This window comes from Varroa jacobsoni, unplaced genomic scaffold (assembly GCF_002532875.2).
Source record: "Varroa jacobsoni isolate VJ856 unplaced genomic scaffold, vjacob_1.0 scaffold_627, whole genome shotgun sequence".
Taxonomy (NCBI): domain Eukaryota; kingdom Metazoa; phylum Arthropoda; class Arachnida; order Mesostigmata; family Varroidae; genus Varroa; species Varroa jacobsoni.
In genome coordinates, this window is record NW_019213529.1 from 87,996 (window position 1) to 113,235 (window position 25,240).

The window sequence follows — 25,240 nt, forward strand, 5'->3', positions numbered from 1 at the left end:
TAGACTCGTCGGTGGCTCGAATCATCATCCCCTACCAGCATTCCCGTATACTTAGCCGGCCATTTTTCGAAACAATGCAGTTTTCCATTAGCCCGCGAAGTTCAATTTCAAAAAGAAACCATTCAAAAAGATGAGGGAAAATTCGAAAAAAAAAAAGACGAAACAACAGTAAAAACATTTTAAAAGTAAACAAAGAAACGCCTAAAATTAAGTTGTTGCCATATTTTTATGTACAGTGTAAGTTTTGTTCAAAACTAAGTAATGAAAGAATATAATACTCCAATTAGGGCACTCACTGCAACCTGCGAATGCTTTCCGATCCTTGATCGTCGGCAGAATCGCACTCTGACTTTGACTTACGTCTATAATCAGTACAACGTTGTAAACGACAGTTGACGCGACACGCTTCAAGGGTGGAGTACGACCAGCGACTTATCCAAAACAAGGTTGCCCTTGGAGAACTTTGTTATTTGTACGGCCATCGCTTTTGCGATAAGTTCGAGTTGCCGGGTGAATACGTTGACTGCACAGCCAGCTCTTCCCCATGAACACGCATACACGAAGCGGAAATTGCCAATCACTCCACACTTTTAGCTGGATGGCACAGACAGCGTTCATGATCACACTAGCATTCAGCTATGAAACACATTTATAAATAATCAGTGACTTGTTTTATTCGATTCAAATCCATTAAAGAAGACAGCATATAGATAAATTTATTATAATTTAGCAGGCTGATCTGTGTGTGTCTGTTTTTTGCACCTCATATTAGTTTGTCTGTGAGCAAAGTCACGGACAACTTTGTACAACAATCTATGTATAAAATGCAAACACTAGTGAACGTGATGACTCAGTAGGCATGCTTATCGGCGAATGCGATGTTTGTATACATATTCACGTGACCGGAAAGTTGCTAAAATGGGCATTACTTAGAATAATGCGATGAGCCGGTAAGACAAACGGTAGTTTTTTTTGATAACCGCCTGTTATATACTCGACAGCACTATTTCGAAACATTAAGTTTCGGTCTCACAAGTGAGTACCTGTTCGAGATTATCCAATATTAACGTGCAACTACTCTTACTAGTAACTGGATGTTGATTTCGAGCAAATCGTTAATACTAGAGGATGCGATGGAGATGATAATACGAAATTAGACTAATTATAACGGGGCAAAATAAGTATCTGTTCTGGGTTATAGGAACGCTCGTTCGGCGGATTGCCTAAAACAATTGCACAATAAAAATGTGCCCGAAGGAAACTGAACGAGCATATTTAATATTTACATGTCTGCTTTCTTTTCTATAGGTCAACCTGAGTAGTAATTTTATCTAACATCAAGTTAAAAATTATTGGCGTAGTCGAGGAACAGCGTTCTCAAGCTTTCCACAGAAAACTTAGAGTCGATTGGCACTGAACGCGCGTCACCATGTTTAATCACGATTGTCTACACCTCACCACGGCTAAAGCGTTACATTTATTATCGATTTGAAGACTAGGTGATACTTCACATTGAGTCTTGGAGTGCCTTATTCTCGATAGCACAAGGTAAAAAGAAATTGCAGTAAATCAAATAGTACCGCTGACGCGCGCCTAACTCCTCTTGTAACTCATGAGCTAAATCGCGATACATATTCGTCGGCACAAAGGATGCTGTTCTGCAGGCCTCTGCCATGTAGACTCGAGGGTCGTCACAATATGGACAGCATACATGTACTAATCACTTTAGTGAATTAGTGACTGCATTTCGAAGCAGTATTGGACCTTCCGCAGGTTAACCTACGGAAACCTTTACTTTCTCCAACTTTAAACAGTCCAACCTGAGGATTCGAACACGTAAGACAGGAAGAAATACAGAAAAATAACTGAAATTATTTTTCCTTAAAGAGAATCCCCACTTTCACCAAGCAATAATTTGTTTTTCCAATTTGTACATACGTCATACTGTATTGCACCCACCTATCCTGTATTCGAATTAATTATACTACTTCCTTGTTTATCAAAGCTGATAATGAGGGAACACAACCGAAACGAACGAGACGATTAACTACTGTAACTAAAATCTCGTTAACAAATTCTACATTTTCTAATTAATAGCTTCGTTTAATTAATTAATAGCACACGTTTTCTACGAGCATGTCTAGGATTTGAAATCCTAAAGACAACCACTACTATTCTATTTTATCCCAAAATGACCCTATCCAGCGTCACCTCGTCCACGGGCCAGCAAAACTACTGACGTGCCATTTGCGATTTAGTTAGTGCTTCTGCCCCAGACCCATCAGGTGCAGGGAAAATAGACTTGAGGGGCTTCAGAACCTGGGGGTTTTCGGGGTACAAAGGGAAAGGAATTATAAAAGGAGAAGGGGCACGCACTCAATTCGCGTCCTCTCTTTCTAAAAATACTGCTACCGCCAGCTGCTTCGTCTTTCGCCTGTCACGTGCGCTCCTGTCACATACGCGACTGTGTGAGCTATTTTTAGAAGCTTGACCCCAACTTGGACCTCTGCTCTCATATTCTCACTACCGTTGCCATCTGATAGCTGCCGAAGGTCGAATCGGCTGTCCAAAGAAAGTTCTTACTCTCTAATATCTTGTAATCAAAATCTACTAATTAAAGTTTAATTTTGTTGCATTGTTGTCATACAAGTTGAAACATGCTAGAAGTGTTGGGTAGACCGTCCGTCTAAGCGAACAATATGGCAATAAGTGATGGCAAGTTAACAAACAAAAATGCAGACCATTTTTGTCGTTGAGATCGAGTGGGTGTTACGAAGTGAAACCTGCTATGGAATCTCCATAGCTGCTTGAAGGGGACGCTTGGGGGTGATGCGTCTACATCGAAAATGGGTTAGGTGGTTGGGCGAGTGTGTAGGCAGATTGTTACGACCATAGATATTGCCTGTCCTTCTCTGTTTTGACTAACTCTTTTTTAAGTCCTTTCCGGTAAATCTTGTATTTTCTGTAAAAATACTCTACAGTTGCCTAGAGACAGTTTGAGAAAGAAAGGGAGCGAGTAGATTGGTAGTAGAATCGTTCGTCGTACCAGCAAACAGTTCCAGAACATACCGAGACATCATAACTGCCCGATGTTAGAACGGGCTACATCGGTAAGTGTCCATAACTGGCCAGGAGGCCGATGGCTTAGGCACAACATTCGGCCAAAGCGTGCCTATGGTGGCTTGACGCTAACGTTAACTTGAATCGTCACGGAAGTTTTTCAGGTTGGCTGTTCGATCGTTAAGGGTGGTAAGGACCGCTTGCTTTGCCCTTGCCCACTTTGGCACAATGGAAAGCTGCCGTCAACGAAGAGGCAACTGACGTCATTGCGCGAGTCTTCGCGGCGAACGGATTCACGCTTAGCCGAGTAACTTCATGCCTGAATGCACCGTAGCCTGTAAGGCAATAACAGCATGAGGCGGTTCTCGAGCAACACAACGTCACAACAGACGTGCACCCTCATCTAAATAAAAACCTACAAACTTTTGACCTACGGCGGCCCTGCTTCCCCCTAGTTCTGCACACTACCATCAGCTATTAGACTACTTGCTGGCTACCGTAAAGGCGTCTTTGCTCTCTTGCTGTGGATGCAGCTACTGCGCAAACCGCCACCATGCTGGGTCGGGCTAAAAAATCCTGCTGGGCAGAAAGAATGTTTCGCAGAAGGAGTTCACGATAAAGGAATGATCGCGCGGAAAGCGGGATTAGAAACGCACAACGCAGAGGATTCGGGACTTAAATACGGAAGCGAAGACGACAGCAGGGAACTTTCAATAAGAATAAGACAGAAATAGTAAGTGACCACCGAATAGGAATACAGTTTATTCCTAACAGCGGTATGTATATTGAGAGTTGAACCTTCAGGGCCTAGGTATGGTTTGAGGCGCGTTGGCCCTCGTGGAAATCGTAGAAGCAAAGCTGCGCAACTATAGGTGCTGTGCTTATTTCCTTAGAGATTATGCCTGCTGGCCTTTGTTAGGGCCGGGTAGAATAGTTAAACGATAAATAGTGAAAAAAATAAAGAAATAGAGTTAGAGGAACCTAGTTCAAGGGTCAAGGATAGGGGAATGAGATTACGTCCACAGCACAAGTGGCTATTTAATATATACTATATGTTAAAGAAGTGCGTTGAGATTTCTAATACGTAATAAATCAATGACCAGGTCAGAAAATAATACATCTAGCATATTTGAGACAGCTGTTTAATAGAGAGAGGGTATGAAAAAAATTTCAAGTACATATTTGCAATTAGGATTTTTATAAAGGCATCAAATACGTACATATTTAAGCGCACTATATTTTAGCTAATGTCGTTATAATTGAATCGCTGAAAATATCCCAGTTCGGAATAACCATTATTTAAAAGCCTAGGCCAATTTTAAAAAGCTTTCGAAGCAAATAGAGAACGTCTAATTAGAAAATACACAAATTTTGTATCAGTGCTTACACCGATAACGTCGGTATTGATGCCGCTAATGTTGGCCGAAAATAGCTATCTAGCAAATATAGGCGACCTCAAATAAATGGCAGCAGTAAATGCAGCAACAGTAATCAAACGCGTGATCAAGATTATCGACTGCAAAAGGAAACATGGGCAATGGTCTTGTTTCCTAACAAAGAAGGGTGAATCCTTTCGCAGAAAAAATATTTGAATCAAGCTAGGTCTGGAATGGAATGGGTAGATTCGTAGAAAGTGTACTTAGAACGAAAGAAACAACTAAGATAAATTCAAGTCGATCTGCTTGCCCTTGGCACATGTGGATGGCACCGTGTGGGACCTTACGATCCTTTCTTCTCTTTATTTCTTTCGTTTTCTTCCTGTCTGAGTGACACCATTGACGTTTGGCTTTTTTCCAGAATCGAAATAATTGTTTTTTTTTACATATATCTATCTAGTATCTTTACAAGGGATGGTTTTTCCAGGTCACATATCACGCTCTAGAGTGAGAATATTGTATCTGGCTGGAATACAACCTGGCTGGACTAAGGAGAATTTTTTTTGTAAATTTGAACGTGCAAACGTTTTCGCGATTAGCCTAGTAATGACATTTTGTCCATCATAATGGCGAGCAATGCAAAGTTGAATGGAGAACTTGACTATCAATACAACTAACAAAACAGTTTTGTCCTTCCCAAACATCCGTCTAGAGCTCTGCTACTATTATTACTACTATTATATTACTAATACAAAGGAAAGATGACAGTCCTGTTTCCGTACAACTGTCGCTATACAAGAATTATCGGCTGTGCTTTTATTCAAGTCCAACGCATCAAATAAGTTGTGCTTTACTTTCTCATCGGAACGGGTATCTTATCATTACACTATCAACATTCAACAAAATGCTATTTACCAGCACAGTTGTGTACCTATGTTGGGATTTACCCAGAAACACGCCCAGGGTGGCGGGTCACGATAATAACAATCGACCGGTTGCTTGTTTAGACAACTGACCCATTGCGAGGGTCACCATCACCCGAAAAATCTGCTGTGAAACACAATGGACACATTATAGTCATATAACAAGTTATGCAACATGCAGCTGCCTGTCAATCTTTGCTGTCGACTTCGTCATCTTTTTTGAAAAAGGCATACACGGAACGAGACATAAGGATACCCTGTTCATAGAGGTCATGTGCACACTATTGCCGTTCGTCGTATGCTGTATAGTGGTCAACCATCTTGGCAAGCTATTCCTAGGCGGGTCCGTACATCGTTTAACGGTGGAATCGACTTCTGCTAATTGATGGCGGCTGGTGTGCCGCACACGCGAATAGGGCATTACATTTATTTCCGTGTTTCGAGCAGCAGAAATTCTAAGCGCTGGGATGATCGAAAATTGGATGAACGATACATATATCATTGAAAATGTGGCTGTATCGTGAATAGTGACTATTCGTGTAAATTGAATTAAAACCCTGGGACTGTTTGAGAGGAATTGTTTGGACACAATCTGTTAATTGTTGGAAGTGCTCCAACATAGAATAATATATTGGATACAAAAAACTACACGTTCATTCAAAGTTGTAAAAATTGTTTAGCGTCATTACGAATCTAGTGGTACCGCATCGTTTGGGGCCCGGTGACGTAACGATATGCCTGAGACCGAAAAAATGTCAGAGGCCATTTTCTAGGCGGTTCATCCCCTAAAGACATATTATTATCCAGAGTAGGTTGGTGAAAGAAAAGAAAAAGAGTTCCCGCCTAGTTTGTCTGGGGTAGTTCGTCATACTGGGAACAGATACGTTAAGGCCCGTTGAGGACTGTACAAATTCATCTGTCGTAGCCAGTTCAACGTATTCTACCGATCAAAAAGGGTCTAAGATAAGGCAAAAAAGACAAAAAAAAAAACACATGTGAACATCAAGTTTTCAGTACAACGAAGTTGCTGACAGTGGTACGTGATGGCAACATGGGTTATGATGTGGGTCGCCTCTCATATAAACGACATTGTCAAATTATGTATAGGTAAAAGTACGGTGGTGACGTGTCTTCCTTCAATGATTAGCAACATTACAGGTGGCTTAGGGTCGAAACTCGGCGTCGGCATAGTTTCGTGATGAAAGAGCTTCTTTTGATAGGTTTCTTTATGTACTAAGTTTGTTGGTAACGACTTTAAAAAGGCGACAACTAATTTTTTGCAGAATTGATTTGCAAAGTTTAATGTGTAAACAACCTTCCACAGCTATCGTACATTGACAGGCGCTCGGAAATAAAATACCAGCGAGTATCATTATTCGATGCATGTTGACTAATGGGAAAATTAAGGCCAAGCTAAAAGCTGAATTTTAATCACGGTGCACGTATCGATCACCGTATCGTTTGCAGCGCACGGGACATCAGGCCATCACTTGTTGTGTTTGTTGTCTAGAAACAGAGATACAATATTTGCAGTATCTGCGTGTCGTGATTGGTAATTTTATGCTTCTTAACGTTGTTACTATGTTCAACAACTCATATGCATCGAACTGTCTATAGAAAAATTCACTTGTTTGACTAGTCTAGCCCGCTGTTTCGGCAGATACTGTTGTCTGATGTGGCCGAATATAAAAACAATATGAATCTGCCAATGGAAAACACCGTTGCAATATCACCACAAGCTAACAGAGGGCTAAGGTGGTATCCCCAGGGAAAAGCTCGGTGCCATCTCGGTATGTATCAGCATTAAGATTCATTTTTCTTTTGTTAAGTAATCGCTAAGCGAATATACTTCAGCCGCCTGTATTTCTAACCAAACATAATTCAGCCTGTTGCCACGACACAAAAAGCAGACGGCTCACTAGGAATTTTAACAGAAGTTCATCACGAAGCTCCCTTAGCGCGAGACGATGACACCATATCGACAAGTTACCTACGCAGATTTTATTAAATAGTATTTTATTAATACTGAAGAATTACCTAAGTTTCCCAGTGGTTTCTTAGGGTGCACCTGTTTCGTCGTTGCTATGATGTGTATGAACAACCCATAAACTTATAACGTATTAGTAAGGTGTTGCACTCATTCCAATTTAAGTAGCTGCAATACATACAATTAAATGGACTTAGAGTTATATTGCGTTTCAGCGATGACAGAAATTACAATTTTCGCGGGTTCCACACTCACACTTCGCGCCACTGTGTGTTACTTTGACCAGTCGGCGCGTTCTATTTCACCATTGAGCGCGACTGTTGTCGACGTTGGATAGGTGATAGGGTTTGGGTAAACTTGACTGGCTTGAGTGTTTTGTTATAATTTCCATCTTTCAATATGTAAAGTGTTGAAATAAGCAACGAAACCAATGTTAGTGAGGAAGAAAAAATTGCTTCGCTAAAACAAAGCTGAAATAGTCGATGCTTTTCAGCGACTGTACAGTTCAGGAAACTGAGAGAAACCCTCCAGCTGTCATCGCATAAAATTGGTAACAGAAATCGAAAAGGACATACAATGATTAGTAACGAACTCCATTTCGTATACGCTTCCTCAGAGCAGATTAAAGGGCCATGGACTCGCCGCTCAAAGGGCTTTGATTCATGGGGAATAGGCCTGTAATAAAAAACCATCGGCTGAACGCCTAAATGAAAGAAACCAGCCTTCATCGGGCAAACCAAGTAAAAAAATTGGGTCGCTGAGAATGGAGGGAATATTTGTTTCTCGGACGAATCTTGTTTTCATGTTCTTGGAAAAAAAAATGCCCATCATGCCCTCAAGCGTGTTGGTGAATAATTTTCTGAAAATTGCGTCGTACTGAAAATCAAACATCCATCAAAAGCTATAATATGGTCTGCTATTTCCGGCAAAGACACTGGGATAACACGGTTCTTATAGGATATAGTAAGGTAGCAGAAATATGTTGAGCTTGATGCTGCCTTAGGTACATTTCCTGTAAATTTCCGCTTACAATGCAGAGTCTAGTCACAGAGCTCGGAAGATCTCTAGGGTACTCATTGTTAATGATGTGCAGGCGCTGCCGTAGCCTGCTAATTCGGTAGACTCGAACTCTGTAGAGAAAATCTGGAAAACCGATGAAATCAAGGGTTCGAGAAGGACAAGAAATTACAAATGTGCGAAATATCCGTGAGAAAAAATCTATGCCAACGCCATATATCCGTAGCTGAAGTAGTGAAACACCGTATCAGAAGCAAGCCGCAAAAAACGAAGCAATTATCTCTATTGAAAAGGTGGTGCCACAAAATACTGATGCTTGCAGTTATATTACTTCGTTTGTAATTGTTTGAAAATGGCTGTCTATTAGTAAAGAGTTTACTAGCAATAAATGATAAAACAGAATAATGCCACTTTCAGAAGCCAGAAGTATTTGAAAATATTGCCCAATGCGATTGGTCTTCAATGTAGGTATTATTTGACCGGCTATAAAGACTAAATATTTACGCTGGCAGCTAAAGAAATGTACTGGTACCCCCAGACAGAATTTGCTTAATAGAAAACAACTTTAAAATGGGACATCAGTAAACCAGAGAAAAACTGGGTGGATCTGTTTTGAATTTTAAGGATATTATCTCCTGGCTTCGTGGCAAGTGAAAAAGCTTAAAGTACCGAAGGGGTGGGATTATACGCTCCTAGTCCCTAACACCTGCTCTAGCAATTAATGTATTGTGCAAATGAGTATAGCTTGACCTAAAGATTCGCTTCGAAAACATTAATCTCGAAAGGGAAACCTTTTTTCTGGTCATCTGTCCTCGGGAGTCGTTGCTCATGATCTACTAAGTTAATCGCTAAAATAATTCCAATTGTTTTTAGCCACTGGCCGTATCTGAACCACTTCTATACATTCCTGAAATTTGGACTTGAAGCGATAGGACGTAGATTTAGGGAAGACGTACAGCAGGAACACGTTGGCAAAGGACACCTGTTTTGTTTAGGATCGTAGGACACATAAGGCCCCGTACTCGTACTCCGCATCGAAGTGACGGAAGTAGGACGCTAACATGGTATATGTCAACAGCAACAGTAAGAGCTCAGGCACCGCGGACTCGTGATATTAGCGCGCAGGGACAAACGTAATTAATTGTTGCGTACCTGCTCGGAGCCAATCTATTCTAACTTCGTAGAGTGTAGTTTAATTTGAAAGTCACGTGCCCCTAAGACATCCTGATGATAGGGGATCTGCATACTATACGGATTCTTCAAACGCGGTTGTATACATGCTGGATAAATTGCACTCTCGTACAAAAGAATAATCTGTAAAAAGAATGGTAAATAATCTATGTACCCTTCAGTCCCGAGTACGAAGACCGAAATTCAATATGTTTTGCAAGTTCTTAACACGACCTCTACGAACGATAGATCGTTTAGGCCGAAGTAAAGCTTTATAAACGTGCGGATAAACCAAAAACGTCTAAAGTGAACTATAGCAAAATGAACGTAAAATGGTTTAGATCGGCTAGTACTTCCGCCAGAGGAGCACAAATTACTTTTACTATTTGCTCTTGGTATAAGACAAAGGTAAAGTTCTTGAACTTTATTTGAAGTGGAGCTAGATTACTCGTTGTAAGGAAACCTTGTTTAACCGCATTAAGGCAAAGCAGACTGAATACATCTACGAAACCTATACTACATGTAATTTTTAAATCTTACTTGTTTACGGGTAATGTTCGAGTATAATCTGACAATCATTTCCATCCAATAAAATATCATATTAATACAATTCTGTCTTGTCACCTTAATTGATTCAACGGCGCGGGCTGGAGTGCGGAAGCGCACTACATGCCACACGCGGCAAATAAATTAAGAGAGATTAGGTTAAATGAAATGGTTTATTTTTTTTTTGCCCTGCGCGCTGTCGTCGTTGCCCCTGTTTAGTCGACGACGACGACAACAAAAACTCAATTAAACGAATCAGTTTTCCGTCATTCTGTATGTTTCTGATTGGCTAGTGGCAAACGCAAATGGATTCGACAGTGATTCCACCGTCAACAATTGCTTGCTTCAAATAGGATTCTAGGGGGCTCAAGAGCCACTGTGGGATTTCTATCGTTGGGCTTATCTGCCTGTTCCATTCACAATTGTCACCATTCATCATCTTAAGCAGCTAGCGGCCGTCAAGGGAACAACGTAATCATCAGTGCCCGTTCAATCTGCCCACACCCTGTGTGTGAAGGCCAGGAGTGAGTTCCTGTTAAAATAAAATAATAAATAGAGAAAATGTTTTTTTTTGCAAATAGTTGAGTTAAAAATTGAAAAATAAATAAACCAATTATTAAATTTATTTTTGATACATTTACTATTCTGTAGTGTTCATAACGAAGTTAAATCAATCTTAGATTTTTCTTTTCTAGTATACAGAAATAGAAAATATACCAAATAGTAAAACCTATTTTTCATTATTGCGTTTATAAAGATGTAGTTGATAAAACTGCTTTTTACTTTATAATTAGGCATATACTTGTGTTAAAATTTTATCCAGAATATGCATTTTGATAATTCAAATTATATAAGATAAATTTCCTCAGCAATTTTTTGGTTTTCAAATATTATACGTTGACACAAAGACTAAAATAAATACATTCGTATTATTAAACATTTTAAAGACAAATAGTTGAATTAATAAGCAATCGCAGAAATTATATCGTATTTTTTGAAAATAAATTACAAAATAAAAAGTATTTTATTTTATATTACATTTTTTTTTATTAATTTTATATTAAAATTGCGAAATATGCTCGTTCGCGGTTGTGGGCAAGGTAGCCAATTACGTAAATCATGTGATGATACTGCTTTACGAATTGGGGTGCGGAAACACGCCACACGCAAAAATTATATATACTGTTGTACCTAAAACAGATGCCTGTTCTCGGTGCATTGAATCTCAGCTACAGACAGTATGTACAAATCAATATGGCTATGTTGTAAGAGTGAGAGATAGCGTTGTTTATTCAGAAATGCGCATGTCTCGCCCAATGTACAGAACTCGATATAATCGGTTGATGTCTAAGGTAAAATCGGCCTATGGCTATCCCAGTAGGCTGACAGAAGTAAACAAGTGAAAAATCATTTAATTGCCAAACAGACTTAATGGTCGCGGTTCTCGTACATAAAAAGAACGATGTCGTGAAGATCGCTGGCGAGGACTTGAGTCCCATCCTAAATGTTGTCAAACAAATACGTAAACAGGTGGAAAAGCACCTGTACCCCAAAAGCATGCATGCATTCTGCAAAGTTAACTATGCCTGATCAGGAAACATTGACACAGGCCATGGCCCATGGCACTCAAACTCGTCGCTCTTCGTTCTCTTGCTCCTCAAGGAGTTTCGTAACTATACTGTGAATACTTGCAAAACATGCATGAGCTGAATGGACGAAGATTTTACGGTCGATATATGGTTACGCCATAGCTTGATCAAGCACGAGTGCTATTTATCGTAATGGTACGATAAAACTATATATTAAGGACATACTTAAACGAAAACAAATAGACCTAGTGTGTAAGTGCTTTGGCACTTAACCAAATTCGTTTTTATAATTTACGGCTCTGAATATGCTTAGTCTGGAGACTGAGCGACATTGTGCCTTCGCAAATAGCTACTGGAATGACAGGCAATGTGCCGACCATATCTTACGTGGCCTTGACGACCGAAAACCTCAGAAGTTCAAAATTTTAGGCGCTCGATCTTGCGACTTACTGCTAGGAACTTCTGCAGTTCACTCAATCTCACCGAAGCCTCCATAAGATTCAGTAACATATTTCGACGAACGACAAGGTAGGTTAGAAACTTTGACAGTCACCTGTACGTTCCATTGCTTCTCTCTTGTCCGCAATTCATTACTGCTATTATTGTGATTATTAAGATTGTAAGTTTACCTTGGATTCAGGCTCTCCTTTTTTCACGCTCATCTTGATACCGTTGCAGTGATCAGCTGGCACAATCACCGTTGGTTTTTGCTATCGTTTAAACTTTGTGTTCTGCCTGTCGTTGCCTACAACCCGACCTTAACACTAGTTTTTTTTTTCAGACATTTAGCTCTTACGGGTCTTCATATATGGCTCGAGATCATCATCGCGAACGAAAGGTAAGCACAAAATTTGTTGCAAGCAGTAACACTCTGTTGGTAAATTTGTAACACAATCTTCTTGAAGATTATTCGAGTCTACCTTAATCTGGGTTCGGCCAGAGGTTCCCGTTCTCGATCCGTCCGTCTGTGATCCGGCGACAATCAAAGATCCGGTAACAAGTGCGCTCCTTCAAATTCCCTCTTTTTTTTTTTTAGAAGCCGATAATTTTGCGCATATAGCAAGATTTAACAAGGTCCATCAAGGTCGATACCGTATATGCCTTCACAGACGCTTTATTCGCCAATTGAGCAACTACGGACAAACGACTTCAAGAGTTAGTGCTTAAAACCGCAGCTGAGCGTTCAGACACACCGATAATGGCCGCATGATATCTTAATTACGCGAGCTGTGTGTCCTTTTCTGACATTAACTAGTTTAATAAGTTAGTCAGCGTCAACGTTAGCCATTCAATGTCGGTCAACGTGACTCTATGGACAAGCTGCTCCATGGGTCTTCTCGGCAGAGAGATAGATCTTGTCTTGAAGGTGCTGCGCGCGGTCACCGAACGCTGAGGCGCGACTGAATCATGAGTCCTCGCTAGAGTGGACTGCGGTGGACAATCGGTGCTACTGTCAATGATGATGGTGATGATAATGCAAGCGCTCGCTAACGGCTCTGGAGGCTGCAGAGTCCGCCGCTGCGGCGGTCACTGCCACTGAAGCCGATGTTGTTAATGACAACGACGTATCTGTGACGTACACATATATACACGTACAATATAACTGTTTCTTATGGCTGGTCATAGGCAAACAATGCAAGCGGAGGAACGAGTGGGCAATGACTATTACAGCGTGAGAAAGTCGAGGCGACTCCTCATTGAGAGGGAGTCGGAGAGAGTCTGTTATGGCAGTTGCCGTAGCGAAGGTAACAGACAATCAGCCGCCCTGTATCTTGCTGCGGTTGCCTACTAAAACGGCCATCGGATGTCCACCAGTTGCAGAGCCAGTGAAACCAAACGGGGCCTAGGAAGCACTTTGTGGGTCTATGGGTCGAGGTGGGCTGAGAAACAGCTAAATGAATCGCAACTTCTATACGACGATGACGACGGACGCAACTGCAATAACAATTCGACAGCTTCTGCAGGCCATAGTGCACTCGGAGGCAATTGCGTCCGCCCATTAGTTTGCTTCGAAGGTCTCCATTGCGGGCACCTTAATACGTTCGCGGCCGGCGTCCAAGTTCAAGTTCAATGAGTACGTAGGGAGGCAGCGACGGATCGCGACCGTCATCGGGGATAACGATAATCCACAGCAATCACTTATATCGTTCGCGCATTCGTACCGGTAACCCGCCCGTTTGTGGGTTTGCCGGTGTTAGCCCAACCGGTACGATGCGAAAGAAATGGCATTGGTTAGACTGATTTGTCGAGAAGGTATCGAGTTCACTTGAGTTTGATTCAAGCTGACCTATCCAGATCCGTGCGACCGCGCACGCGCCATTGAACAGCGATAGCAACAGCGGTCCGCAACGACGGAGGCCCTATGCTCTGCAGATATACTGCTGGATTGTAGTATAGCACCAGTAAGGCAGAAGCTTAATACATGAAGAAGCTCTAGCGGCGCAGTTCATCGTGGCTATTTTTGATCTGATACTAGCCACCAACTGTCGGTAATCCTACGTTTGTTGTTGCTGTTGTAGGCCACGCACCCAGCGAATACGTTGGCTATGTATCAAAATCCCAGCGCCGATTTGACTCAGCCACCCCCGACTTACCTGTACGCTGCTGGTACGCAATGACACTTGTTTACTATTGGACCAAGAGCAACTGATAGATGTTTAACCTATATCTGCCCTAATATTAGTACGGGTTAGCGGGTTTGAAGCCGAATTGTTGACTGTACTGCTATGTAAATATTTCGGTTATGCCTTAGATGAGCATGCTTCGGATGGCTGACTTTTACCAGCACAACACGGACCGCGTGTCTATGTCATCACGTGTTCCATGTTTACTAGGCAAACATGTTATTAGTGTGCCATCCCGAAAATGCAATTTTTACGTTTGTTACGGTTAACATTGAAGTAATTTATGGTGTCGCGTGCAGCCCGCCGGCACCTGCGAACAGCGCGGGCTTAACCGTAACAATTTTTAGGAACTCTTGTCGCTCTCCACTGACTATGTGCGGCAAAACGACGCCGGCCCGCTTAGTTATTTAATGGTATCATTACAAAAGGCACCGATGAAGGCAGCGACACTTGACGCCGTCGTCAGATGATCAAGATGATGATGGGGATTGGCGAAAAAGCGAGCAAATGATAGGTCGGTCGACCGGTCGGTCGATGAATCAGCTAATTGGTCGTTCGTTTGCTCAACACTAACAGCAACAGAAACATAATGCCCGTTCTTTAGTTTGTTTTGGTCTCGTTGAAAGCACGTTGGCAGCGTCTTCCTGGTGATGACGCTTTGCCTGACGTTTTTGTTGTTCGTGTTCATCTAACGGTGTAACTAAACCCAGACAAACAAACAAATTCGAAGGTTGATGAAGACTGAAGCTGGCGGACTGAAGGGCGGAAGGGCTGACGCTGCAGAAAACTAACTGAAGTTCACAGAGAAATTTTGCATCACCTAAACCATACGAGTGCCAGCCCACACAAAATACTAACGAAGTTCGAAGCGTATCAGACACCATTAATGCTCAATGTATAGATGAAGCGGTGGCGTGACATTTGCGGGCTTTGTGCGTTGAGAACTGTATATTTCAACGCCTCTTATTTGTGCTAACTGTCATAATTTACCAAGGAAGGGTGAAACCAATGAAAGCAGTATATTGTTTGTTTCTTTAGCGATCAAAACAATAACAATAAAACAATGCCTCTCAGTACTTTAACGAAGAGCAATGATATGGCTTAATTGCTGTGATACTTTCGGACGTACGGACTTTTCAATTTATATATCAGGACAGACGTACCTTGGCGTGTATTAGCTAATGCGTTGAATTTTTGTATCACTTTGGCATTACTTTTTGGCAGCACATCCGATTACCGATACGAGAGTGGCGCCAAAAAGTGTTTTACAGATCTACCTATAGTCGTGAATTCAGGGAGAAGTGGTTTGCTATAATTTTATCCCTAATGACGGCGTTTGGATGTCGGGGCATTACCTGATCAAGAATATACCATTTTTGTCAAAAATACACGACGTCGAACGTTTGACTAGCATGTTTAGTCATGAGTGGTAAGCACATACTTCACTGAAGTCAGTTCCATAAGATTGATTTAGATAAGAATAATCGTTCGTTTACATTAACTTGATTTTCTTTATATCAGTGGATATGTATACCCCCCGCCCCCTCCCCCATTCTTCGGAATAAAAATGCCCATCCGATCCGCCTATTTTATGCCCATACAATCCCAAGAGAAAACTGTGTCACCTTAGAAAAAATCAGCTAAAAGTAGCACTCTAAGCAAGCAATTCGGGTCGAACACTCATTTCTAAAATGTACAGGGCTACAAAAGCTCTAATTTCGCCCATGTAACGGTTCAGTAGCTCTCATTACCTCTGACGTTTGTGTTAGAAGACAGTACGTCCCACGATTCAATTCATATATATCAGCTGAATTATTTTGGACGCCATCGTCTAGCTTTCTAACTAACGAAATTTTCAATAGCGCCAGACTAACGTCTGGCTTGAAATTGAAGAAAAAATTACATTTTTTTTATTTGCACGATGAATTAGTGTAGCCGATTTTTCTAGCCCGTTATACTGAGCTACAGTAAAAACAGTTCGATCGACTACACTGTTACAACGGCTCACGTACAACGCATACTATGTTCATGGCATTAAATAAAACTCTGTCTGAAATCTTTCAAACAAAGAACTACCTTGTATTCCACCAAAAATGGTTGTCTTTCTTTCAGCTGCCATTTTCAATCTGCCGTAGTAGTACATAGGAAAATTTTCGCTAATTTTTTCTATGAACACTGCCACATAGCGCCGTTTAGGAGTCGGATTAGTAAAATTGAAAACTAGAAAGACTCCACAGATCTTGCGTGCGTAGATTGCAATGTTTCCGGAGTAAAACAACGGCAGTGTTCTGCTCAGTTAGAGCATTTATACTCCCGACTTCACCAGTGGCAGATTGAAGGCTGTATGATTGCATAGTAACCGATAAATCGAGGCACCTTAGGGAGTGGCTTCTTCAGGAAGTGATCTTTTAGGTGGGTGTGTACGCGAGTTGCCGTCTTGCATGTAATTTTTTTTCCTATATATGTATGCTAGAAAAGGGATGAAATTAGTCCTGTGTGAGAGGCACCTTTAGGCGACCGGGTGCACGAGATCGCCGTGCGAACATTTCATACGGTTTATACGCGCAATACAAAATAGGGTAGCGTTTCAAATGGGGTATAAATTTAAAAAAATCTTTTTTTGAAACAAAATTCACTATTCTGCAGGTAGACACAGCTTAGGTGAAATGCGCGTAGAAACAGACGTAAAGGATATATCGGTTATAATAAAAATAAAGGCAAAGTCTATTTCGTTGCAGTAAAATCCTCATACGAATATGTTGCGGATAGCGGAAAGGTGAGAAAGCGTCGCGGGTTTGCCGTTTGCTGCTTCATGTTACGTATAGTGCCAGCGAGTGTTAAAACGACGGGACCTATAGCTGTGCAAAGAGGGAAGAAGGATCAAGTTAATAAGCAGCTGAGTTGAGTTGAAACAATCTGGATCGTTACCCGGAACTGATTTATCTCGAACAAACTTTTCAACTAGACATAGTAACTGGGAGTTTCGCGGGTCAAATGGAAGTCCCTCATGAACATTTTCAGCACTAGCAGATGTGGTACGTCAAAGTACGTTTTATGGAATGCTATGGCGTGAGGTTGGTTTGACAAAAACGATGGAACGCGTAGGAAGCACTGTTAATCGTCAGATATGTCCGCAGTCTAAAGTAGAGAATGGATGGTGTCTTTGCCGTTAGCTTAGCCAATGTAGTTAAGTGCGAAGTAATATTAGTAGTAGGACAAAGGACCTATTTACTGGTCTACCTAAAAAGACAAAGCCACAACGTATTTTTTGCGTGGAGTGTTCTTAGCACGAACACCGAAAAACCTGATTGCTTTGGTACTATCCGTAGAGCTGATTAATGTCGGTCGGATTACGTACAGACCAAAATTATAACGCTTGTATTAAATATGTTTTAAGAAGCACATTGTAGTACTTCGCGCATGTCTGTTGCCTATTGTAAAGTCTCAAAAATACTGCACCGAAAGGATACCTTTATGATATATATATATATATATATTTATGTATAACAGATATCTTGAACCTCGCGTCTCGGGTTGAAGTTTTCCGTCTTTTTCAAAAACAGCTTACTAAAAGGTTGGTAATATCCCATATGTTTTCATAAGTTTCGCTTTAAGAAGCTTAGCTGAAGCTTAGAAGAAATTTCCTGGATTGATATCCAAGCTTAGATCGTTACATCTCATATTATGTTTTTTGAACATTATGCAATACACGTTATAGGCGATACCTACATTATTTTTTTCCTTTGTTTTTAAATCAACCGCTAGGGTTAGTAACCACAAAAACAGAATAACCCCCTCAACAGTCCACTATACCCCTCAATGTTTTCCCCTTCTTGAGCGAAGGTCTGTGTCACGTCCGCCATGGACAATCTTCCACTTCAATCGGACATCTATTTTTTTTTCAGTCCAGGGTCTGATTATCAAGACGAGAAGCCACTACAATGATCTGCCTCTTTGGACCGTCTCTACAAGCGTTGCCTCTTCCACAACCACAGTAAAACCTTATTGAAGACATATCTCGTTCTATACTCCTCGAAGGCTCAATACAGTGAGACAGGTAAAAGCATGTTCTCTAGATGTGTACCACCGAACTGTTGTGCGTTTACGCAACTGGGCCGTCGAGCCGCTGTTCGATATAGCGACTTTTTCATGGCGCTAAGGGTCAAGTACGCCCGGTCACAGTGCAGCGCCGAATGTAAAACGCGACGAAAGACAGTGAACGGCGATGCTACGTTCAGCAATAAATCATTTGGTGACCCTACTTGTAGCTTGAGAAACGAGATGAGACAAACGTGACTTTTCCCGCTGGGACTTTCCACTATCCGAATTGTTCAATGTTGTTGCTCTCGAACGCTCCCTGTTGCAATGGTTGTTGATACTGTGTTAACGTTATTGGTTCGATGATTGCTGCCGGTGCTATAGCTACAGTTAGTACAACTATCTATTGCTCGTTGGTACGGGCGAGATTTGAGGAACGGCGACAAACCTAATGGCTAACAAGTTAGTTCGTTAAATATTGACTAATGGCGACCCACTCAAACTGGGTTGATCTGTTTAGAGTTATTTGAGTTTCGGGTTGGAGCGGACGTCGTCAGTGGCTGTCCATAGATGCATACAGCTGTACATTTCCACGCGGTATGATTTCAGTACGACGTCTTGTATTGGGGCAATGGTTCCATGATATCGTGCCCTCTTTTTCACATCTCCGTTGCGACGCTACGGTCCAGTCACCTTTCAGAGAACAGACACAAGCGTCTTTTAGCGGCTTCTTTCATCTGGAAGTCGTTCCGTTTGTCTGGTTTGGAGGACGACGCGCGTTCGATGACCGGTTGTCCAACAAGAGATTTGTCGAGTGCTAGCATTAGCTAGTAACTATTAGTTTATCTTGTACCTGATTCGTGCCACGAACAGAGATACATATATATTATAGTATTAGGCATGCATTACTGAGTCACCATAGGTATATTACTTGAATATTAATCCTTACAAACGTCAAAGCTCTGCAGTTGTCAAAGCTAATTAAAATAAAGGCCTTTCGTAAGGTGCGCTTTCGATCTTAGTCAGACAACAGGAGTTCCTTGAAGTATCCTAATCGATAATATCCCGAAATACTCCATGATTTTTTAATATAAGTGCCATTCTAAAAGTAGCCACTTTTTACACCAGTTTATAAAGCAAAAACAGGAAAAATCTTTAGCTTCACTACATACCATAAGTTCACTTCAACGGAAGACAACGAGTGATCGTGAACAAAAATCACGTTGATTTACTAATTCAATGTCTCATACTTCAGTGTCAGGATATACATCTCTTTTATCCTACTTGATAGATCTTTTCGACTCCTTCCCGCCTCTCATTCATCTGAAAAGAGCCTTCGAAAGGCGCGCACGGACTTCTGTCGGTGTACATTCGTTCTGCTCGCACTTCGGCGAGTTCAGTAGACTTAACTAACAAAAATCTGACAAGTCAAGGCAAAAGTAAAAAAAAAAAGAAAAATATCTTAGCTAAATTTCTGCTGATACTCCACTCACGATAAATTAAAAACGGATTTTTGGATCACAATCCATCTAGGCTATGAGTACCCATCTAATACGCGTATGCTGGTCTAGTTAGTCACTCATACTGATGATTGCCCGCTGCCTTCGCTCTTCACAATGCTATCAACGATAAATGCGTAAGCACCTCAAATAAAACGACACAAATCAGCCTGGCTCCAAGCCAAATATCGAGCGTTGAACGGTGAACGGTTTCAATATGAGCGAGGTATTTTTTTTATTTTATTATGTAACGCCATACGCAAATTAACCTACCGCTATCCTGAGCGCGTCTAGCACCTTCGCCATGCCTATTCCATGTAATAACGATCATAATGACTTGCATTTTTCTATTACATAACAATTATTAAGATCACTAGTACCGATGACGTGTCAATCCGAGTTAAGGGGAGTAGCCTATGACAGGCCGTCTATTTTTTTCACCAATTTTGGTCCCGATAGAGTAAATAGTGTCAACGACATTGCAGGCTTAGTTTTTATGCTAACAAACAGCACGTGGTGTCGTCGATTGAACAGACGCGCTGTTCTCGTTGTTTTCGCAAACACTGCTGACTGCCGGCCGCGTTCATGATAATGATAACAATATCACCAAACGCTCCACTGTCAAAGCGCGAAGTTAAAATTAAAAAAAAAAGTTAGTAGCAAGGAGTGCGAAAGACGGAGAGCACATATATATAGATATATATGTGCTCTCCGTCTTGTAGAGAGAGAGAGAGAGAGAGAGAGAGAGAAAGTATGTGTGTATATAGACTCCACATATTTTAACGGTGAGGTAACGTAATTACAGGACGGACTTTCCTTTTTTCTCTTTAATGATCAATCGACTGAAGAAAATTTACTTAGTCAACTCTATCCATATAAATGTCCATGTTTATATAAATATATAAAACTGTTTGTCTCATGATCTGCACTTCGTGTCTGAGTGCTGTCCACATTCAGCCACCGTACAAGTTCGTTCTTTCGATCTCGATTCCAGTTGGCTTCACCCCCGAAAGTACGTGGGGTATATGTTTTCAAGCTGCCTCTGTGTAAATATATACCCTGAAATTGACTTAGCATCGTCACTACCACGTCTTGAATTTATCAAGGTCGTCTTTGTCCCTCGGATTACCATCCGTTATTCGAATATTCAGAGATGCCCATTTGATTATCCATATACATTATTTTCTCCCAATAAAAAAAAAGCTGCGCAATCGAAATATTAATAACAGCAGAAAAGGCATATACAACATAAAACAACAGGCGAGTATGCCTACAGACTACTATCATAAGATCATATGGGGCTCAACAGGGGTCGAATACAAACATTTCAACCAGATCATTAACTGGCCATCGGTCGACGTTCTTCAGCAAACGCTTTGGCTAGTCCTATTTCAAAGGATTATATAGTAAGATTTTCTTTTTATTTGCCCTCTTGTCAGTTGTTTGTCGTCATCGCGTAAAGTACCATTCTGAGTACTAAGTTACCTAGGTACACACTTTGCGTTTCCACTGTTAATTTCTTTTTATGTTTTTTTTATACTTGAAAAAGAGTTTCGAGTTTTTTGACATTGCTTCTCTCCAAGCCTTATTTTTGTTGTCGGTGCTTGTGTCAACAAGTGGCCACAGCAGCAGGCGGGTAATCTTTCGTGGCTGATAGCCAACTGCTACACTCCATGCTCTATAGTTCGTGGGCAGGCGTGGCTCGTTCGGATGAGTCTACGCGGCGAGGCCATCATTTCTACGTCCTATCGTCGTGAAACGCTGGATGTCGCAGTGAATATGGCCTATGGACCCAGTATGAATTTCCATTTCGAACGAGCCCATGAAAAAAAATATGGCGAACGACGTTTGATTTTGGTCTTTGGTAACGGCGGCGATGTTTAGGCGGCCGCTCGTTGGGATCCTATTATGCATCCTCTTCACTATAACGTCTTGCCCGTTTGTGTGCCTGGATTTTGTCACACAATTAGTTTACGCAGGCTTCACTATTGACGACTATGCGCGCTATTTACCAAGAGATGAATTTTAAAATGATCCAATAAGATGTTCGACATCATCTCTCGCAACAGTCAGGTGATTCGAATCTTCGATATAAACCATTTTGTATGCATGGGCCATTTTTATTATACCGTATACGCTCAGCCTATGTAGTTGGTATGCTAAAAATAGACAGACAACTCTCGATTAAATATATGCACGTACGTTCTGCGTATGCAAAATGCGAGCTGCCTATTCACAGAGCACGTCTTGATTCAAGCTCACGACCGCTGTCATGAAAAATTAGTAAATTAAAAACTCAGTTAAAGCCAGCTAGTTAGCGCAAGCTGTCCTGCATCGCTCCGATCCTTTAGTTCATCTCATATCGGAAAAACACAAGCACACAGCAAATCTATCTTTGTGAACCCTTCTCTAAAAGTCCTATTTTAGCATTTTTCCTTAGAGATAGTTATTCTTATGTCGCTAGATTACCTAACAGTACAGTAAAACTTTAAGGGCTTGAAGCCAAACGTGTATGTTGGAGTCCTGCAGGACAAAAGCACACCAAACTTTGACGAAATCACGTCATTACTATTATTTTATTCAAGGAAGATATACAAAGATTGACAACGCTAGGAAAACGGAGAGACATATTTCTTAAAATGTATTTAGTTTTTATTCTGTGGATAGTTATAAACGCGTGCCTCGATTGTCGTATGGTCGTAGTTCCGCATAATGCCAAAAATGTATACCTCTCAGGGGAATCAGCTCACCTCACTGGGCCTCGTTTCTAAAAACTTGTGAATGAGCACATTTTGCTATTTTAAGGTTCTTTCTAATCGATAACTTTATTCAACTTTTTCTTGTTCAATACACATACGTCTTTGTTATTCCACTGCCCATAGTGTAACCATGCTACATCTCCAGGACCAAATTTTACAACAAGCTGTTGCAGGCCGGAACGCTCGATGAGCCTAATATTAGTTTGGTCTGTTCGCGCGCGCAAAGCGAACGAACAAGCCCGCTGGCGTTGAGATATTAAAAAGTCTTCAACAAAGCTTCTTTAATAGGTAGCTCAACCTCCCAATGCCAATGGCGTCCATCGGGGTTGCTGTCTCTTAGCTTATAGAAGGCTATCGACAGAAATACTTCGATTCGTTATGGGTCAAAAGACATTGTCTTCTTCAGTGTGCACAGTATGCTTCTATTAGATGTTGTTATGGCATTAGACCGAGGCTGGAGCATCTCAGACACCATTTCCGGGAGCTAGAATATTCAATGAACCCAAATAAAAGTTGTTGCTTTAGGTAAAGCTTTCGTTACGCGTAACCCCCCAAACAGATTTATTGTTTCTGCGATAATGGCTGATTTCGTTAAAAAAAAAAAACTATCTTCACACAGATGTTGCTTAATTTCTCTATATACGAACAATTTTAAAATTTCGCAGTTTGCTCTATCTTCTATTTCATTGGATCCTAAAACAGTGCATACTATATATATATATATATATATATATATACTTCCATGTACTTTCTAATATTGAATTGCAATTCTTGTGACAACTGCATTTCAGCCTACACCTTCTTCTTTTAGCAAAGTAGTCATCATTGCCATCAAATGTGACCCACACTATTTAAAGCATGCATATATGCACAGCACAGCCGTTCGCTCTGTAGTGATTTATCCATTGGCTTCTGAGGTAAGTCAAAAGAATATCAAGCAACCATATAGAACGCAATTAAATTCATTTTCTCTTACAGAGAGCACGTGTGCGCATTATAACCATTATGGCACCGTTCCGTATACGATAATAAGCCATGAGGCGACTGATGACGGCCAGCTACCCTCTCAGCACCAGTACCCAAAGGCTAGTCCTTTAAGGTACGCGTATGATTGACTAGGTGGCCTAAGGCAGTACCTGATGTCGGCCGATTATCGTGATTATTTGTGAAACCCTAACACCAAGTCATATGCGAAACTTGCGCAGGTAATCAACCAAGCAAGTAAGCTCAATCGGTATTGCTGGCTTACGAACCAGTCACACATCTATAGGTCGCAGTCTTGTCTTTGTTCTTCGCCTAAACGTTACAAAGATTAGCTGCGTCGCAGAAAACTGCGGGCGATATAAAGCCATGTGCGTTGTCTGTCGATATGGAAATAGCCAGTGACCCTATGTCTGTGTATGTGTTTTTGTTTCTGTGGCGAATAATGGAGGAATAGCAAGTCATATGGAAGTCTACCTTGGAATAGAACAAAAAAGTTAGAGGCGAAGGCGACAATATTGAACGATGTCTGGTACTGTGTATCTCTCTGTGTATTTGTATGTTTGTGAGTGTCTGTATGTTTGTAGGCAGAAAGCTGCACGGTGCAGGTTGCAGGTATAACGGTTATTCACTATGTCGCTTATTCTCAAATTGTTGCTCTGTTCGGTCTCAGTTTAACCAACGTTCGTCCATTCGTTTATCGAGTTGTCAACGAAAGATAGAACAGGTGAACGGATGCAGTTAGAAAAGCACAGGTCAAAATGATGGAGGCAAACAACAAGATAAAAGCGCGCGTAGAGTGGCTAACGAATGGCGCTTTAGTTCGGAAAACAAGTAGCGACACCTGTGGTGCTATTGTTGTCAAGTGACAACTCGGTCAATTTAGAAATTTAAACAGCCTTTGGCTATGTTACGTTCGCGAGTGGCTCGTCTCTCTGTCTGTCTGTCTATCAGTTGCTGCAATAGCTGAAAAACGTATCCAGCGAATCATGTTTAACGTAAGAAAAAATAGGTAACGAAAACCGGCGTCGTACGACCTCGATCATTCAAGTATGCAGTGAGCTTCACGTGGTTATCTAAGATTACATTGTCGTCAAATACGCGAGCTTTCCTAATGTTTCCTAAGCAACTCTGAATTTATTTCGTGGCTTGTTATAGAATATAAGAATGCCGTCCCACTTATTTACAACAAAACGATTAGCCTTATCACCCATGGGACAGAAATTTAAAAAAAACTTAATGAAAACAGCATTTTTATTTCTCGGAATATGATCCGACAGACAAAATATTGTGATCTCTATGCATCCCCTTCTCTCTAAATATCTTTAAATCCTCCTCTCTTTCCACTTTCTATTCGTCACCTTTATACACATATAGATACCTGTAAGTTTTTCTGTATCGTTAGCATCGGCATACCAATGAATGCGATAAAGTCCCGCGACTGTTTTCGATTGACACATACACAAACACGCGAACACGCAGGCACAAGCGAGATTAGTTGTGTTTAATGTTTGTACTATGAACAGCGATCACACTTAGTAGGCACTCATTGCATACCATTCATTACCTGGTGATATTCTCTGCTTTTCGGCTCGAGAAACACTCTTCGGCCGGTCAGTGGCTCCTGTGAATGAAGAAACATTTTTACTAACTTGTCATTATTATGTGTCT

General features: G+C 41.1%; 2 protein-coding genes across 16 annotated transcripts in view; one reads left to right on the plus strand and one right to left on the minus strand.

Annotated features, from left to right (window-relative positions):
- LOC111262104 (protein tweety) overlaps positions 1–25,240 on the plus strand; it is a 133,556-nt gene that overhangs the window by 35,324 nt on the left and 72,992 nt on the right. The gene's annotated exons all lie outside the window — the stretch shown is intronic.
- LOC111262106 (solute carrier family 2, facilitated glucose transporter member 1) overlaps positions 1–25,240 on the minus strand; it is a 50,571-nt gene that overhangs the window by 21,019 nt on the left and 4,312 nt on the right. For 3 of the 5 annotated variants that reach the window (XM_022836111.2, XM_022836107.2, XM_022836106.2), the window contains one exon: positions 25,137–25,193. The exons of 1 other annotated variant lie outside the window; for it this stretch is intronic. In XM_022836111.2, coding sequence (XP_022691846.1) covers positions 25,137–25,193 — 57 coding nt within the window. Of the gene's footprint in view, positions 1–12,297; positions 13,232–25,136; positions 25,194–25,240 lie in introns of those variants that run through there. One more of the 5 variants, XM_022836114.2, reaches the window with a different exon arrangement.